Source organism: Castanea sativa, chromosome 12 (genome assembly GCF_040712315.1).
Source record: "Castanea sativa cultivar Marrone di Chiusa Pesio chromosome 12, ASM4071231v1".
In the NCBI taxonomy this organism is placed as follows: domain Eukaryota; kingdom Viridiplantae; phylum Streptophyta; class Magnoliopsida; order Fagales; family Fagaceae; genus Castanea; species Castanea sativa.
Genome location: NC_134024.1, coordinates 18568509 through 18584133, shown reverse-complemented (window position 1 = coordinate 18584133; position 15625 = coordinate 18568509). Strand labels below are relative to the sequence as shown.

Sequence of the window (15625 nt, the reverse complement as noted above, 5' to 3'; positions counted from 1 at the left end):
GATGCATGTGTGTACTTCTATAGAGTTCATTGAATGGTAAAATATTACAGCAAGTATTGCACCAAAGGTATGCATGGTGGGTAAGTCTAAGTTCTTTGAGGCATTCACAAGCTGAAAGGGAAAGATTTTGGAACAAGCCGGCATGGGCTGCTACTGTGTACCATGTGTGGATCCAAAGAAATGATCGGGGGATCAATGCATAGGATTCTCAGAGAGGAAAGCATATATAGTTTGATTGATAAAAAAAAAAAAAAAAAAACTGATGAATAGAATAGCGTTTTGCAAGAATGTACAAAACTCCCTTCTAAACAGGGTCTTTCATATGTGGCAGATGGAATATTTCCTCTTATTCCTAATGGAATTAGTCAAAGCAAAAGATTTGGAATTTGTTGATTGCTTTAGTTGCTTTGCTTGGTCGGTCTTGTTTGTAATGCTTGTCCGATTTTTACTTGTGTTTTAAACTTTTAATTGTTTGTATTGCTTGTTGTTTCGAGTTTGTTGAACTTATTGAACATTATTGTTGTGCAGCAACACCCCCCACATTCAAACTAATAGAGTAAGACAAAAATAAATCAATGAGTACACAGAAAAAAAAAAAAAAAAAAACTTAGAAAATTACATGGTTTGATAAGATGCATATACATCAATGGGAAGTGACAAGGATAAAATTTAACTGTAAAAAAAAAAAAAGTGAGATTATGATATTAGTGGCACAAAAATTCTCTAAAAAAAATACTCAAACCCTAAATATACCCAAAGCTCTGTTTCAAATTAATAAAGGAATTTTCTGTGTGTGCCAAAGTCACACGACATGACACTCTAACAAGTACTAGAAGTTACAAGCAAAAACAGATATTGGGTCCCGTTAAATTTAGCAACACTACAAGCAGAAAGATCCGGACAAAGTTTCCACCCGTATTCCAATGTATTAGTGGAGACAAAATGTAATCATGTGATCAATTTTATGACGTGTTTGAATGGTGTGTAGTGTGCACTGTGCCCAAACCATATCCAAAAGAATAAAATGACTATGAGTCCCTTTAAAAGGAAAATACAAATGGGAGTGCTTGTTATACAAACTTTTTATTAAAAAAAAAAAATCTGAATTTATGAGTTGAAAACCGATCTCAAATTAGAATCATGTCTTCAACTCATAATTTTAGTTAAAAAAAAGTATATAATAGTTTCCATCTAATTAAATAAATAAAAAATTTTAGGACCACCAAAAAAAAAAAAAAACACACACACACACACAACATTTGTTCCAATTGTTTATATGGTAGATTGTGAGAGATGGATCTATGTAAAAGCATAACTTTAGGTATAGTCCTAGGAGTTCAACTTCAAATAAACCCCCCAAGCTGGGGAAAAAATTATATGTAGTTTTTTTTATTTATTTAGCCCTCCTAAAATAAAGTTTTGAACACTTTGGATCTAAATTTTTTTCTTTTAAGTCCAGTTTTAATAAACTTGAATATGATCATCTTAACAATATTTTGGTCTTTTTAAATACAAAAAAGACCCAACTACAAACTAATTTGATCTAAAATTTGATGAAAAAATAGAAAACCCAAGTAGAAATTTTTTCATCTAAAACCTCAGAAAAAGTTCATTTAAATCTTAACAATTTTGAAATAAAAAATAGATAAAGGTTTATTGTATTTAGATCTCGCTTGCAGTTCACTTAACAACATTTTTTTAAGGAAAGTTAACAGCATTAATTAATAGAGAAGTGTTATATTCACAACATTTTTACAATACTTTTATAACAAATTATAAATGGCAAGTTGTTAGATTGTGAGAGATAGATCTATGTAAAAGCATAACTTCAGGTACAATCCTAAGAGTTCAACTTCAAATAACCACCCGAGCTGGGCAAAAAATTATATGTAATTTTTTTTTATTTAACCCTCCTAAAATAAAATTTTGAACACTTTGAATCTAAATTTTTTCTTTTAAGTCTAGTTTTAATAAACTTGGATATGACCATCTTAACAATAATTTGGTACTTTTAAACACAAAAAAGACCCAACTACAAACTAATTTGATCTAAAATTTGATGAAAAAATAGAAAACCCAACAACAAAGTAGAAATTTTTCATCTAAAACCTCAGAAATAGTCCATTTAAATCTTAAAAATTTTGAAATAAAGAATAGATAAAGGTTTATTGTATATAGATCTCGCTTGCAGTTCACTTAACAACATTTTTTTAGGAAAGTTAACAACATTAATTAATAAAAAAGTGTTACATTTACAATATTTTCACAATACTTTTATAACAAATCATAAGTGACAAGTTGTTAGTGGTTCTAATTTAAAGCTACTACTAAAATTACTATTTTTTTTGTTAATAACAACCCATAATAACCTGGTTCTTAATATTTGTTGTGAAAATATTGTGAACGTAACATTTCTCTAATCAATAAGTTTATTGTACATAGATATAATAGATGATTTTTAAAATTTAATCGTAGCAACAATAATTAGTAAGGTCATTGTACTAAGAAACAACATGTCAAATGAACTTGTGGTTTGTGTTTTATGAGAAATGTTATGTCCACATTATTTTCATAACAAATCATAAGTGATAAATTGTTATTAGTTCTTTTTGATGGGATAGAAAAAGTAATTTCAATAGTAGGTTTAAATTAGAATCAATAATAACTTATCACCTAAAATATGTTATAAAAATGTTATAAACATATTACTTCTCATGTCTTGCTAGTATGTATTTGTAATAATGAAACTACATAAACTTCAATTTTTTTTATTTTTTATTTTATCCAAGATTCATTTTTATACTGACACTAAGGCTGTGTTTGTTTTGGCTGAAAAATATTTCAAGAAATCATTTTCCTTTCCTTGCCGTGTTTGGTACGCTCAGAAAATTGGGTCAACGAAAATTATTTTACGCGTTGACCGTAAAATAAGCCTCCTCACTAGGAAAATGATTTTAGTTTCTATTTTACATTCAAATCACATTTTATGGACTAAAAACAAAGAAAGAGAGAGAGCACGAAGAGAGAGAGAGAGAGAGAGAGAGAGAGAGAGAGCACGAAGAGAGAGTGAGATCGAGGAGCGCCGTCGAGCTCAGACCACCGCCCCAAGCCCAGACGCGACGTCGAGCTTGCGTCGGCGAGATCGAGCCGCGAGATTGCCAAACTGCTTTCTCGATCGCGCCATAGAGCTCTTCGATTTGCTTTCTGGGTTAGATCATCTCCTCTCGATCTTGTCGTCTGCCACTCGCCGATCTGCTTTCTCTTTGTGATGTTTGATTTTTTTTTTTTTGTTGTTGTTGTTGTGGTGGTGTTTTGGTGGTTTTTGTGTTGTGTGGTGGTGGGTTTTGTGTGGATGGTGGTAGATTTTTTATGGGTGCTGGGGTGTTGGTGGTGGTGGTAGTAGATCGGAGTCCTGCATCTCGTTTTCACGTCGTCGCTGAAGATCGTCACTCAATCTCTCAATCTTTCTCTCTTTGATCTCTGATTTTGTTGTTGTTGTTGTTGTGGGGGTGGTGTGGATGGTGGTGTTTTGGAAATTTTAGTGTTGTGTGGTGCCGGTGGATTTTCTGTGGGTGTTGGTGGATTTTCTGATGTAAAATTTGTTTGGAACCTGAGAAAATGTGAGAAATTAGTAGAAAATTTATATTTTCAAAATGTTGTCAAACACTTAAAATTATTTTCTAACATAATTTTTAAAATGTAACCTAACACCAGAAAATATTTTTCTTTTCTAAAAATATTTTTACCTAAAATTATTTTACACTCAAAAAATATTTTACATTAAACCAAAGGCTGCGTAAACAAAAATCTTGAAGCGGTCACGATGCGAAAATGATAAATAATTAGTTACAAATCGGGATAACTGTGACAAAAAGTCGCGAACTTTTAATGAATAAGAAAGTTTGCCTAATTGCTCTAGTCACGAGGAGCGTTCAGACGTCAAGTCGCGAACTTTCAAAATTGCACAACATGCGCTAGCATAGCCCTGCTGACTATTTGATCTTATCACATATATCACCGGCTCGCATGGGGCGTTTGGAAGAGTTCAAAATTCAAACGCAACTCTTGTTGGCCTTTCTTACCCAAAAAAACAAAAACTCTTATTGGCCTTTAGTATTAAATAATGAAACAATGAGTCTGACACAGTGATAGTTCTGACAAGTGTTTTTATAAAAAAATAATATTTTCCGAAAGATGGTCCAGGATTGTACTATTACTAAAATTTCCCTATGCTCGAATCCCAAGAATCAAAACTTTACTAAACTCCTCTCTTCTCATAGTTGCTGTAAGCTCTGACTCCCGTTTGATCATCCATGGCAATCATGGCTCCATCATCCCGTTCTCTAGTTTTCACAGTGAGAAGGTGTGAACCAGAACTTTTAGCTCCAGCCAAGCCCACCCCTCATGAATTTAAACAGCTTTCAGACTTGGATGACAGAGACAGTCTTAGATTTCAGGTCCCAAATATACAATTCTATAGATACAATCCCTCAATGCAAGGAAGAGATCCAGTGAAGATCATCAGAGAGGCACTGGCACAAACGCTTGTATTCTACTACCCTTTTGCAGGTAGGCTTAAGGAAGGGCCTGGGGGGAAGCTTGTGGTAGAATGTACAGGTGAAGGTGTCATGTTCACTGAGGCTGATGCTGATGTTTCACTAGAGCAGTTTGGAAATGAAATTCATCCTCCATTTCCGTGTATAGATGAGCTCCTTTATGATGTTCCTGGCTCCGGAGGAATGCTTGATTGCCCATTATTGCTTATTCAGGTAACATGTAGTGATTTACTGGTTTTCCTCTTTAATCAATTGAAATGATTTGATGTATTAGTATGCCTAATCTCACTCGTTTCAATGTTTTTGATCAAATAATAAAATTCCCGTAAGGTGTTTTTTTTTTTTTTTGATATGCCCGTAAGGTGTTTGATAAATAGCACCATTTGTTATTATTGTTTTTCTATTCTGCAATTTTTTATATGTTTATTGCTTAAACACGTATAAGAATCTTTAGAAATTAAGGTCAGTTTGTTATAGCTTAAACAAACTTTTTTTTAAAATTTTTTTTAACAATATTACATATATTTTTACCCACGCATATTTCAAAAAAATACCAATAACGTTACTCAAACTCAAACTCTTCTGGGCGCTAATATTCTTTCGTATCTGATCTTTTAATATGCCAAAAAAATTCCATAAAGAGGCACGCAAATTAAGGTTCAATAGTTGAAAAGTTATTTTAATCTGAATCAGTAGCTCACGTGGCGGGGTATGCAAAAGAGACAAAACATGCTAGGCACACAAAGCAGAGAAAAAGAAGTAAAAAATATAGTAATCAAAATAGTTAGAAGAAAAGGCAAAAAAAAAAAAAAATATATATATATATATATAAATATATATAGTAATCAAAATAGTTATATAGAAGAAGAAGATGGGGGTGACCAATGACATTGATGTGGCCTATGGAATTGGCAATTTTTATTTATTTATTTGATAAACTCAAAATTTATTTTATATCATTAGGATACATCATACTTTGGAATTTTTGCTGTTGTTGAGTTTTTTATTAGTACATTGACTTGATTGTTAATAACATTGTGTGATTCATGCTAATAACTAGGAGACATTTGTTACATGCAATCTATATATAAAATAATTCTCTCCCCTCCCCCATAAAATAAGTCCTACTTAATTTTTATTTAGATATAGAAATATTTTGTTTGTGGTGTCTAAAAACTTCTCTTTCATTCAACTAGAGTCTCTATATCAAAAAACAAAAAGCAAAAACAAAAACGAGAATCGTGGTGCTGTTTCTTACCACTATACCATTTTTTTTAATTTTTATAATAGTGACTTGTCATAATATATTGCTATGATTCACACATTAGTTCTCCCAAACTTCCCTATAAAATAAAAAGTTCTCCCAAACTAAAAGTGAAAAAAAAATAAAAAATACAAAAAACAAAAAAGAAATCGCCTAAACTTTGTTTGTATGTCTTTTATCTCTACTTCAAGGCTTCTCATCAAACAATGCTTACATCCAAAGACACCTCTCAATTATCAAGCTTCTCCTCTCTCGTTTTGTTTTTCTCTTTTATATTTTATCGAATTTTGGGTTTTTTTTTTGGGTATGTAATTTGATCACAAAGTTGGGCTCATTTGCTTATTTAATTCGTATACTTTTATCAAAGTTTTGTTTTTAATTTGTAGGTGGTTTGAAGTAATTCTTCGTGACACTATATATATAATAAATGAGTTCAAGTTACATCTATTGTAAATTTTATAACTCTAAATTTGTTAGAGATCTTATAATTAAAATAGAGGTCAACTGCCCATGTTATTATTAAAAGTTTATTGCTTGCTACATCAGTTAACTTAATTATGGAGCTTTTTTCCATCTTTTTACCTTATTTATTACAACCTCCTATAGCAATCGAGAGAGAGAGACATTTAACACGGTAGAATTTACAAACAGATTGAAATGTGAACTGTTGTCATTCGATAAGACTATTTTTATAACAATATTAGAATTTGATAGTTTCTATTTAATAAGGATTAGATTTTGATATTTTTGGCTACCTAAAAAAAAGGTTTTTCATAGTTTCTATCTTATCAATAATCTTTACAATTTGATAATTTCTATCTCATATCTAAGGATCAGACTTGGTGTGAACTTTTGCTTTGATTTCGGATTCTATGTGAGGAGGGTAATGATTTGAAAGCTTAGATTTGTGCTAAAACACAGGAGCTTGTTTAGACTCCCAATTAAAAATTATGGCTAGAGTGCTTTTACTCTTAACTTAAACAAAGTGCGTTACAAGAGTAAATAAGTCCAATGAACCAATAACATTACCCTAAGCCATATTTAGCCATCATCAACAATATAATGAAAGCTTAAAGAGTAGGGAAGAGAGATGCAAATACAAGATAACACCAAGACGTGTTATCGAAGAAGTCGGCGAAAAACTTCTCTGCGACCCTCCAAGTTGAAATCAATCCACTAGAGAATAAAGTTGGAGTACACGAATAACAAAAGGCCTTCCAAGCCTAGTTTACCTCATGTACTAGAGCCCTCCAAGCTTCTGCTACCAATGAACTTCTCGAAGTCTTGTCTTCTCTAACTTTCTGAATCTCGCAATTTATCCCGATTGCATCCGCCACTAAATGGCTCCTTCCAATACTTTCCAACAGCACCGAAATTTCACTTGACACTCAGAATGGGTGTAGTAAGTGTTTGAGCTAACAACCTTTCAAGAATCTAAAAATTGAGAGGTAGGAGTTGAGGAAAATCACAAGAAAATGTGTAGATGATTGTGGTTATAACAATCTCTAACTCTCAAGTGTATTTGTTAGGGTTTTCTATCTGAAAAACACTCCTTACAATTCATGGGTAATGAGGGTATTTATAGTGTGGGTAAAGAATTTGGTAAAGCAAATGAACTTTTTGCCAAACAAAAAGTTTCGTGGGTACTTCCTGGGTACTTCGTGGGATGGCCTTTCTTGTGAAACACTCGCGAATTTGACAGTCTGACATGATTCTTCAGCTGAAGAATCATATGCTTCACACTCGGCCTTTTCGCGGGGCAGCTTCTTGCGAGCTAGTCGCGAATTCCACTGATTCATATTTTGAAGCTTAATTCTTTACCGATCTTTTACACTCATCCCTTACAAATAAACCCACATACATATAAGAAAAATGATTGAAGAAATTACAATCAAATTTGGTACGGAATTAAGGTTATTACAAGTTAGTTGGAAATCGCAAAAGAGTCGTGAGAGAGTTGCAAAACTCTGTGTAGAATTTTGGAAGAAATAGAAATTAGCTTCCTCATTTTCGCGGATAGGTTGCGAGATGACTTACTTGCGAAAATGCTTCTGATGGAGTTTTTCAACAAAATTGATATGAATTTTTGGAAACACTCCTTAAAACTCAAAAATGCTATACAAAAATACTTTAAAAAACTTATAAAATACTCAAAAATCTTTTTGGGTTTGATCATCAAGCAATTGAGTATACACAAGTTACATTTGAACACATACAAACACACAAATGAGATAGACATTCGTTAAACATTAAACTTGTGTATTGTGTGTGTAGATTAAGTATGAACTAGTCCATAGTCTAGTATGAAGCTTCAATGATCAATATAATTAAGTAACCTATCTCACTAATAGAAATGAACATATATGATCCCCCACCAAAGTGTTTATATTTGATTGAAAGCTTTTTACTTGGCTTCCATTTTTCATACTTTTTTATCCATACAACTCAATTGTTTGAGAAGCAATGCCATAGAATTTTTTATATTTCTTTGACAAATAAGCTTTTGGCTTTGGCACCATACATTTTGAATACAATTTTTGCTCCACCTTTTCCTAGTCAAACTAGTTTTTGAAGTAGAACTTTTTCAGTTCTTTCTCTTTTATAGGTTGACGTTTGTAGAACTTTTTGACATAAAAATAAATGTGAGGAGATATATAGGCATAAGTTTACGCATGTATCAAGATAAAATAAAACTATTGACTAATAATTCATGACAAGCTTAAAGATCTATTTACAACAATCAAACGTAGATTTTTAGATGTTGCTCACGCTTAAGATTGTGTATACATAACAAGCTAAGCTTGTAAATGCACTACGCCATTAATATGAAGGTACTAGGATAAACTTAACATGTGATATACACAACACAAACAATCAAACTTTATGAGATTTTTTACTTTTTATGGGTTTTTGAATTTTTTAACACACTAAAAAACAAGGCATTAAAGTAAGATTAACAAAACATGGTAAACATACAAATACCTAAAAAGAAACATGCTAGGATAGAAGCAATGATACAAGAGAATTGCATATATCATGATGCATGAAATTGACCCTAATACGTTGGAAGTATTAATGCATGAGCATAATGAGTGATTATGTAGGAGTGCATTTTTTCACCTACACTGTACGAGTGCTTTGGGTGAGGCCCTTAGAAGGAGAGGTACGACCGACATAACTCTCAAACCTTGGGGTGAAGCTAGCTAGGCATGATGAATGTTCTTCAACATCTCCAATGAGTTGTCTCTCATTTTCTCCTTTAGCTTGATTTCTTTTTTGGTATTCTTCTTGAGTTATCTTGACTACGTAGAGAGTCAGCCTTTTTAAGAGCATGAAACTTGAAGCAATTTGGTTTTGTGTACTCTCGCACACCACAATGATGACAAACATATTTCACTTGAGGTCCCTTTTGACTTTTGGGCAATGACTTTCTTTTTTCCTTTGGTTTTAGACCAATGGTTCTCTTTACAGCAGTGGGGATCTCAACCTTGGGCTTTTCCATTTTGGGCATCTCTACATTCTTGGCCAACACGAACTTCTCTTCCTTTTTGGGTCCGCTACTTGAGCTTCCTTCACCGGTATAGCCTAAACTGGTCTTTTCATTTGAAGGTTTTTGAGAAGAGAGAACACTGTCAAGCTTCTTGGTGGAAATGCGCTCCACTTTGACATTTGCTTGAATTATTTCAAGTTCAAGGAACTTGATTTTAGAGTAGGCATTCAACAACCCTTCCTTCAACTCTTCAACTTCACATTTAGCTTCCTTTAGTTGCACAAGAATAGATTTGTGCTCTTCTTCAATTTTCTTCATCTTTTTAATAGCATTCTTCACAACTTTGTCATATTTCTCACAATCTTCAAGCAACGCATCGTATACTTCTTGAAGATTCTTTTCACCCTCGTTGAGATACATATCCTTATCTTTTGAAACATCAACTTCTTCACCTTCAGAATGTACACCTAGTTCATCAACCAAGTCGCTCAACTCATCTCTAGAATTGATAGTGGTAATTTCCATGAAAGCTGAATAGTTTCCATCACCATCACATTCTCCTTCCGCATCGGAGTTTGAGCTCTCCAAATTACTAAGGGTAGTAGCAAGTATTTTACCATTTCCTCTCAAATTGTTTGGACATTCTTTTTCTTTCTTTAAATGCCCATGACCATTGCATTCATAGCACACAATTCCTTGGATTGATGACGAGTCTTTTCCATCCTTCTTCTTGAACTCCCTCTTGTCATTTTTGAAGGATGAGAACTTTCCATTGCCAAACGACTTCCCATTGTTCTTCATCTTGAGAAATTTCTGGAAGTTCTTTGCAAGAAACGCCACCTCTTTTTCTACATCGTCTTCATTGGAGGAATCACTAGTTCTCTCATTTATGGTTTTGAGAGCGAGTGATTTACTGGACTTGTGAGAGGGCAGTCCGAGCTCATAGGTTTGGAGAGAGCCAATGAGTTCTTGAATCTTGATCTTGTCCAAATCTTTGCTCTCCTCAATGGTGGTTACCTTTGCTCGGAAACATTTGGGTAAGGATCTCAAGATCTTCCTCGCCACTTTGGCGTCTTCAATCTTCTCTCCAAGATTAAGCTTGGCAATCACAATCTCATTTAGTCTTTTATAAAAGGAATCAAATGACTTATCGTCACTCATCTTCACTTCCTCAAATCAAGTTGTGAGCATTTGTAGCTTGGTGTCCTTAACCTTCGTAGGTTGTCTCAAGAATGGTACACGCCTCTTTGGCCGTCTTCACATGCGAAATCCTGTGAAACTAATCAATAGAAACACCACAGAAAATAGTATTAATAGCTTTGCTATTGGCGTTTGCCAAAGCAAGAGCAGCCTTATCCCATTTAGATTTGGCTGTTGTGGGTCTTACCCATCCATTCTCATCAAATTCCACACCGTCTCATGAATAGCACAAAGAAAAGCACACATTCATGCTTTCCAAAAAGCATAGCTACTCCCATCAAAGTAGGGAGGTGCAATAAGGGATTGAGATCTATCCATCTCACACGGGGTCTTGGATCACATTAGGATATTGAAATCCGACAAGTGTACCCGCTCTGATACTAATTGAAAGCTCAGATTTGTGCTAAAACACAAGAGCTTGTTCAGACCCTCAATTAAAAATTACGGCTAGATTGCTTTTACTCTAACTTAAACAAAGTGCAGAACAAGAGTAAATAAGCGCAATGAATCGATAACACTACCCTAAGCCATATTCATCCATCATCAACAATATAATGAAAGCTTAAAGAGTAGGGAAGAGAGATGCAAACACAAGATAGCACCAAGATGTGTTATCCAAGAGGAAACCGAAAAACTCAGCGAAAAACTTCTCCGCGATCCTCCAAGTCGAAATCAATCCACTAGAGAATAAAGTTGGAGTACACGAATAACAAAAGATTCTCCAAGCTTAGTTTATCCCATGTACTTGAGCCCTCTAAGCTCCTGCTTCCAATGGACTTCTCGGAGTCTTGTCTTCTTTAACTTTTCGGATCTCGCAGTTTAGCCTGATTGCATCCGCCACTAAATGGCTCCTTGCAATGCTTCCCAACAGCACCAATATTTGACTTGACACTCAGAATTGGTGTGGTAAGTGTTTGGGCTAATAACCTTTCAAGAATCTAAAGATGGAGAGGTAGGAGTTGAGGAAAATCACAAAGAAATGTGTAGATGATTGTGGGTCTCTAACTCTCAAGTGTATTTGCTAGGGTTTTCTCTCTAAAAAGCACTCCTTATGATTCATGAGTCATGAGGGTATTTATAGTGTGGTTAAAGAATTTGGTAAAGCAAAAGAACCTTTTGCCAAATAGAAAGTTTTGCGAGTACTTCGTGGGATGGCCCTTCTCGAAAAACACTCGCAAAGTTAACAACTTGGCATGACTCTTTCGCTTCTAGTCATGTGCTTCACACGTGGTCTTTTCGCGGGTTGTTTCTCGCGAGCTAGTCGCGAATTTCACTGATTCATGTTTTGAAGCTTGATTCTTCGCCGATCTCTCACACTCATCCTTTACAAATAAACCCACATACATATAGGGAAAATGATTGAAGAAATTACAATCATATTTGGCACAGAATTAAAGCCAACACAAGTTAGTTGGAAATCACAACTTTACATGATTAAACTTAACAAACTATTGGCTGGAAAAGAAAAGAAAAATCCTGCCATTTAACCGAGTCATCATGACTACAGGAGGAAATTTGACTTAACAAAAAAATCTGATACATCTACTATATGATGAATGTAGCATAAGTGCATAACTCACTTTGGTGTATTGCTAAATACTACTAATTTAATCACACCACAGTACCTTTTCTGTCTTCCTTATAATATCCCTAACCTCTTATATTATTTAGTGTTACAAATTAAGCATAGATGTGTACAGATGTATAAGTATCACCTAACCACAAGTTTTTCAACACAACTTAACACCTTTACGTTTCAAATCATATCACATCACAACATGGGCAGCTAACTAATGACTGGGATGGGAAGAATTATAGAATTCAGGTTAATATTCCCATTCCAATATACACACACAGACCCTTAGAAGGAAATGGGAAACAGAGAGTGGGTGTTGTTGCAGTAATGAGAAAAATGAAATACAGCTGTTGGTGGTGGCACTTTGCAGCAGATTAGCAGAGCTAAAGCTGTTGTTAACAACACTTGTGATACTGTGCAGTTTAGACACCTTTTCAGTTTCCTCCTTCTCATTTCATCATCTCCATTTCCATTGGATGGTAGATTTAAAAGGAAGTTATCGATTTAAGCGTGAGGTTCACAATATCTGATGTTATTTATTTTGTTCAATTTCCTCCTGCTATGGGAGTAGATGGATCATGGATGTACTATATATTGTGGAAGCAATTCTTAATATTAAGTTTCTTGGGGTTGAAACTACAGAGGAAGTGTTCTTGACGTCTTGCTTTTCTTTTTCTGCTGGGTGTTCGGATGGTTCAGTTCAATGAAGGACAATTTGCTTAAATTGATTTTCAGTTCAATGAAGGATAATTTGCTTAAATTGATTTTCTTCTCTTGCCGGGTGTTTTTAATTTCTCTCTAAACATAAACGTTCAGATTTTGCATAATAATTTTATTCTTCCTCCCTCTAAACATCTTTAGAGAGACCCAAAAAAACAAATGTCCATAAATTTTTTTTTTTTTTTGTTGAGAAGGAAATGTCCATAATTAAGTTAGCTAAAGTAGTAAGCAATAAATTTTTAATGATAATATGGGTAGTTGACATTTTTCTAAACCATTAGATTTCCTATAATCTACAGTTTAAAAAAAGTATAATTTTATACATAAAAGTTACAGCAAGTGTAACTTGAACCCTTCTATCATCATAATTTTAGTTCTAGTGGTAATTGATGGTTATGCAATTGAAGATATGAAGTTTCAAATGATGCTTTTCCATTGGTTATGAATTTATGGCTTTTGTTAATGTGTGCCATGATGGCATAAGTTAGGGTGCATTTGATGATCAATTAATTGATTTTATTAATAATTTTTTTTTAAAGTCAAACAATACCAACAAAAATACACATAACAACAATAAACATGCTATTAACCACTTTGACAATGTGTATTTTTCTTTTTTAAAAATGTCCGTTGCAGTTTGTAATTGCATATTCATTATTCTTTAATATGTTCTTAGTGGTATAAACCCATATGACATAATGAGCTAGAATGAATTTTCTCAAATCTTATTGTATCTAAAGATAACAATACTAATAAGAAATTGTATGTGTTCTTTATTCTCGCTGGTCGCACCAACATGGGAGATGCATTACACTACTAACATATGTGAAATTAGACTAACCAGACAACCAATGTATTCTTTACTGCCGAAAATGTCTCTAATTAATGTACAAACACCAATGTTTTTAATTGTGATATTTGGCAGGTGACCCGACTAAGGTGTGGTGGATTTACCTTTGCCCTACGCCTCAACCATCTCATGAGTGATGCTCCGGGCTTAGCTTTATTCATGAATGCCTTGGGTGAGATTGCACGAGGAGCATGTGCACCTTCAATCCCACCTGTGTGGCAAAGGGAACTTCTTAATGCTAGGAACCCACCACAAGTGACATGCACACATCACGAATTTGATGAATTGGTTGAGCCTCAGACCTTGATCATCAACCCTCTTCATGAGCTAGCCTGTTGCTCTTTCTTTTTTGGATCAACCCAAGTATCTGCTATTCGTGAAAAGATACCTCACCACTTGGGTAAATATTCCACATTTGAGATACTAACTGCGTTCTTGTGGCGAAGTCGTACCATAGCACTTTCACCAAACCCAGAAGACCAAGTGCGCTTGATATTTATGAATAGTGTGCGAGCCATATTGAACCCTCCATTACCAAGAGGGTATTATGGCAATGCATATGCGATCTCACTGGCAGTAACAACAGTTGAAAAGCTTTGTGAGAACCCTTTAGAGTATGCATTGGAATTAGTTCGAAAGGCAAAAGCTAATGTCACTGACGAGTACGTTCGATCATTTATAGATTTGGTGGTGACTAAAGGCCGACCTCGTACCACCATTGTGAAATCCTTCGTTGTGTCAAACACGGCACGGGTGGGGTTAAGAGATGTAGACTATGGGTGGGGAAAAGCAGTTTACGGTGGACTAGCTAAGATTTTTGAAATCCAAAGTACTAGTGCAACTACATTTTACATTGAAGCAATGAATAGTAAAGGAGAGCGTGGGATTATGGTGCCTGTGTGCTTACCAACCCCAGCCATGGAAAGATTTGTTAGGGAGCTGAATAGTATCTTACAAGACCAATTAGATGGCGGTCCGATGTCCAAATTTATAATTTCTTCCTTGTGACTTATATAAACATATATCTCTGGAAGACATGATGGGGGAGAGTAAAATGTAGTCTGCATATGCTAATATGCATTAGGCAATTACTTGAATTCATGTTTTACGGGTACTATATATCATGCATATGCAATACACATGATTCTAGTTTTCATCTTTTGCTAGCTCTTTGCTACTTGTGCAAAATCACTAGAACGTGATGATAAAAGAGGGTGGTATATGTAATGTATATCATGTATATGTTTTATATGGTTAGTAATAGAATCTTTGTGTTTGCCATATATGGGGATAACTTTAGATTTAATCTTAATTCAGCAGAAATAATATCTACATTACCTACATAATTCTAACTTTAAAAATGATATATGAATAGGAAAAAAAAGGACCGTATATCTATACATCACATGCTTTCCTTTAAAGGTATAAAATAGTAAAATAAAAAACAAAAAATTATAGCCTTTGCTACTATTCGAAAGAGATTGAAAACACTAAAATCAAAAAAAAAAAAAAAAAATTAGAACCTTTGCTACTATTCAAAAGAGATTGAAATCAATATGTACTCTCAACTCAAATTTGTTTTTTCCCACCAAAATTGACCGACCAAATAGACCAAATGGACCGAATGTTCCAAAAAGACCAAATTGAACCACATAGACTGAAGTTGACCTAATTGGACCGATGGAGACCGAATATAGTAAATAAACTAAAATGACCGAATTAGACCAAATTAGACCGAAATACTATGTTTTCAGTTTTTAGGTATTAAACTTGAATTTACCTAATGAATTTTTGTAGGACGTGTACAATTGCACTCCAAAAAATGAAACAAATAACTAGTTAAAAAAATTAGTATTAGAATGATAATAAAATATGTAATGTTGTTATTAGTTAAAAAATTGAAAATAATACAAGAAAAAGTGCAAACACGAAAAGGACTGAGTAGCCTTTTTTTTTTTTTTTTTTTTTT

At 34.0% G+C, this 15625-nt stretch overlaps 1 protein-coding gene across 1 annotated transcript; it reads left to right on the top strand.

Annotated features, from left to right (window-relative positions):
• Positions 1 to 4105: 4105 nt before the first annotated feature.
• LOC142619348 (benzyl alcohol O-benzoyltransferase-like) lies at positions 4106 to 14939 on the top strand. The gene is made up of 2 exons (XM_075792424.1): positions 4106 to 4769; positions 13732 to 14939. Exons 1-2 carry the CDS (start codon positions 4314 to 4316, stop codon positions 14662 to 14664), a joined length of 1389 nt encoding a protein of 462 aa, XP_075648539.1. The 5' UTR covers positions 4106 to 4313; the 3' UTR covers positions 14665 to 14939.
• Positions 14940 to 15625: the final 686 nt, after the last annotated feature.